This window comes from Cebus imitator, unplaced genomic scaffold, assembly GCF_001604975.1.
Source record: "Cebus imitator isolate Cc_AM_T3 unplaced genomic scaffold, Cebus_imitator-1.0 Scaffold473, whole genome shotgun sequence".
Taxonomy (NCBI): Eukaryota; Metazoa; Chordata; class Mammalia; order Primates; family Cebidae; genus Cebus; species Cebus imitator.
This window is the reverse complement of record NW_016107788.1, coordinates 1,461,942-1,462,923: the sequence shown is the minus strand read 5'-3', so window position 1 is coordinate 1,462,923 and position 982 is coordinate 1,461,942. Positions and strand designations below refer to the sequence as shown.

The 982-nt window shown below is 63.8% G+C and overlaps 1 protein-coding gene across 7 annotated transcripts in view; it reads left to right on the top strand.

Moving 5' to 3' along the window:
* The first annotated feature begins 256 nt into the window (after positions 1-256).
* MED25 (mediator complex subunit 25) overlaps positions 257-982 on the top strand; it is a 23,706-nt gene continuing 22,980 nt past the window's right edge. For 6 of the 7 annotated variants that reach the window (XM_017512562.1, XM_017512560.1, XM_017512558.1 and 3 more), the window contains exons 1-2: positions 257-684; positions 780-825. In XM_017512562.1, the coding sequence (XP_017368051.1) occupies positions 341-684; positions 780-825 (390 nt within the window). In that variant the 5' untranslated portion in view covers positions 257-340. The other variant, XM_017512568.2, reaches the window with a different exon arrangement.

The window sequence follows — 982 nt, the reverse complement described above, 5'->3', positions numbered from 1 at the left end:
TGTAATCCCAGCTACTGGGGAGGTTGAGGCAGGAGAGTCGCTTGAACCCAGTAGGCGGAGGTTGTAGTAAGCCGAGGTCGCGCCGTTCCCCTCCAGGGTGGGCGACAGAGTGAGACTCCGTCTCGGAAAAAAAACCAAAAAGGATAAAAGAAAAAGAAAACAAGGGCAGCGTTCGCGTTGCATAGCAACCAGGTCTCCTGCCCCTCCCGTTGAGATAAGAGGCCGGCCCAGACGCCCCGCTCAAAGATGGCGGCCGACTGAGCCGCCTTCAACTTATTTCGCTCTTGACAATCCTGACAATAATTCTGTCTACCCCATTAGGCTCCCAAAAGGGCTAACTATGCCCTTACTGAGTCTTCCACGGGTTGGAGCGAAGGAGGATGAATCTAGATCGAAGCCTCAGCGCGTGCCCCGCACAAACATGGCCGCCCGTGCGTTCCCAGCAGCCCTAAACCTCCCGGCGCGGGTGCGCGCGCAGCGCAGGCGCATTTCCGCTCATTCCGCGGTGTCGGCTGCGGCGGCAGTGGCGGTGGCGGCTTCCGCGCGGGGTATGGTCCCCGGGTCCGAGGGCCCGGCCCGCGCCGGGGGCCTAGTGGCTGACGTGGTGTTTGTGATTGAGGGTACGGCCAACCTGGGACCCTACTTCGAAGGGCTCCGCAAGCACTACCTGCTCCCGGCCATCGAGTGAGTGCGGTTTCCGCGACTCTAACCCCGCCCTCCCACTTGAGTTTCCCACAGCTTCTGGCCTGACTCCGACCTTTCACCTCCGACCCTCACAGGTATTTTAATGGTGGTCCTCCTGCTGAGACGGACTTCGGGGGTGACGTGAGTCTTGGGACTCCGGGGCCTGAGGGAGGAGGGGCCGGGGGCCTGGACTCCGGGGCCTGAGGGAGGAGGGGCCGGGGGCCTGGACTCCGGGGCCTCAGGGAGGAGGGGCCGGGGGCCTGGACTCCGGGGCCTCAGGGAGGAGGGGCCGGGGGCC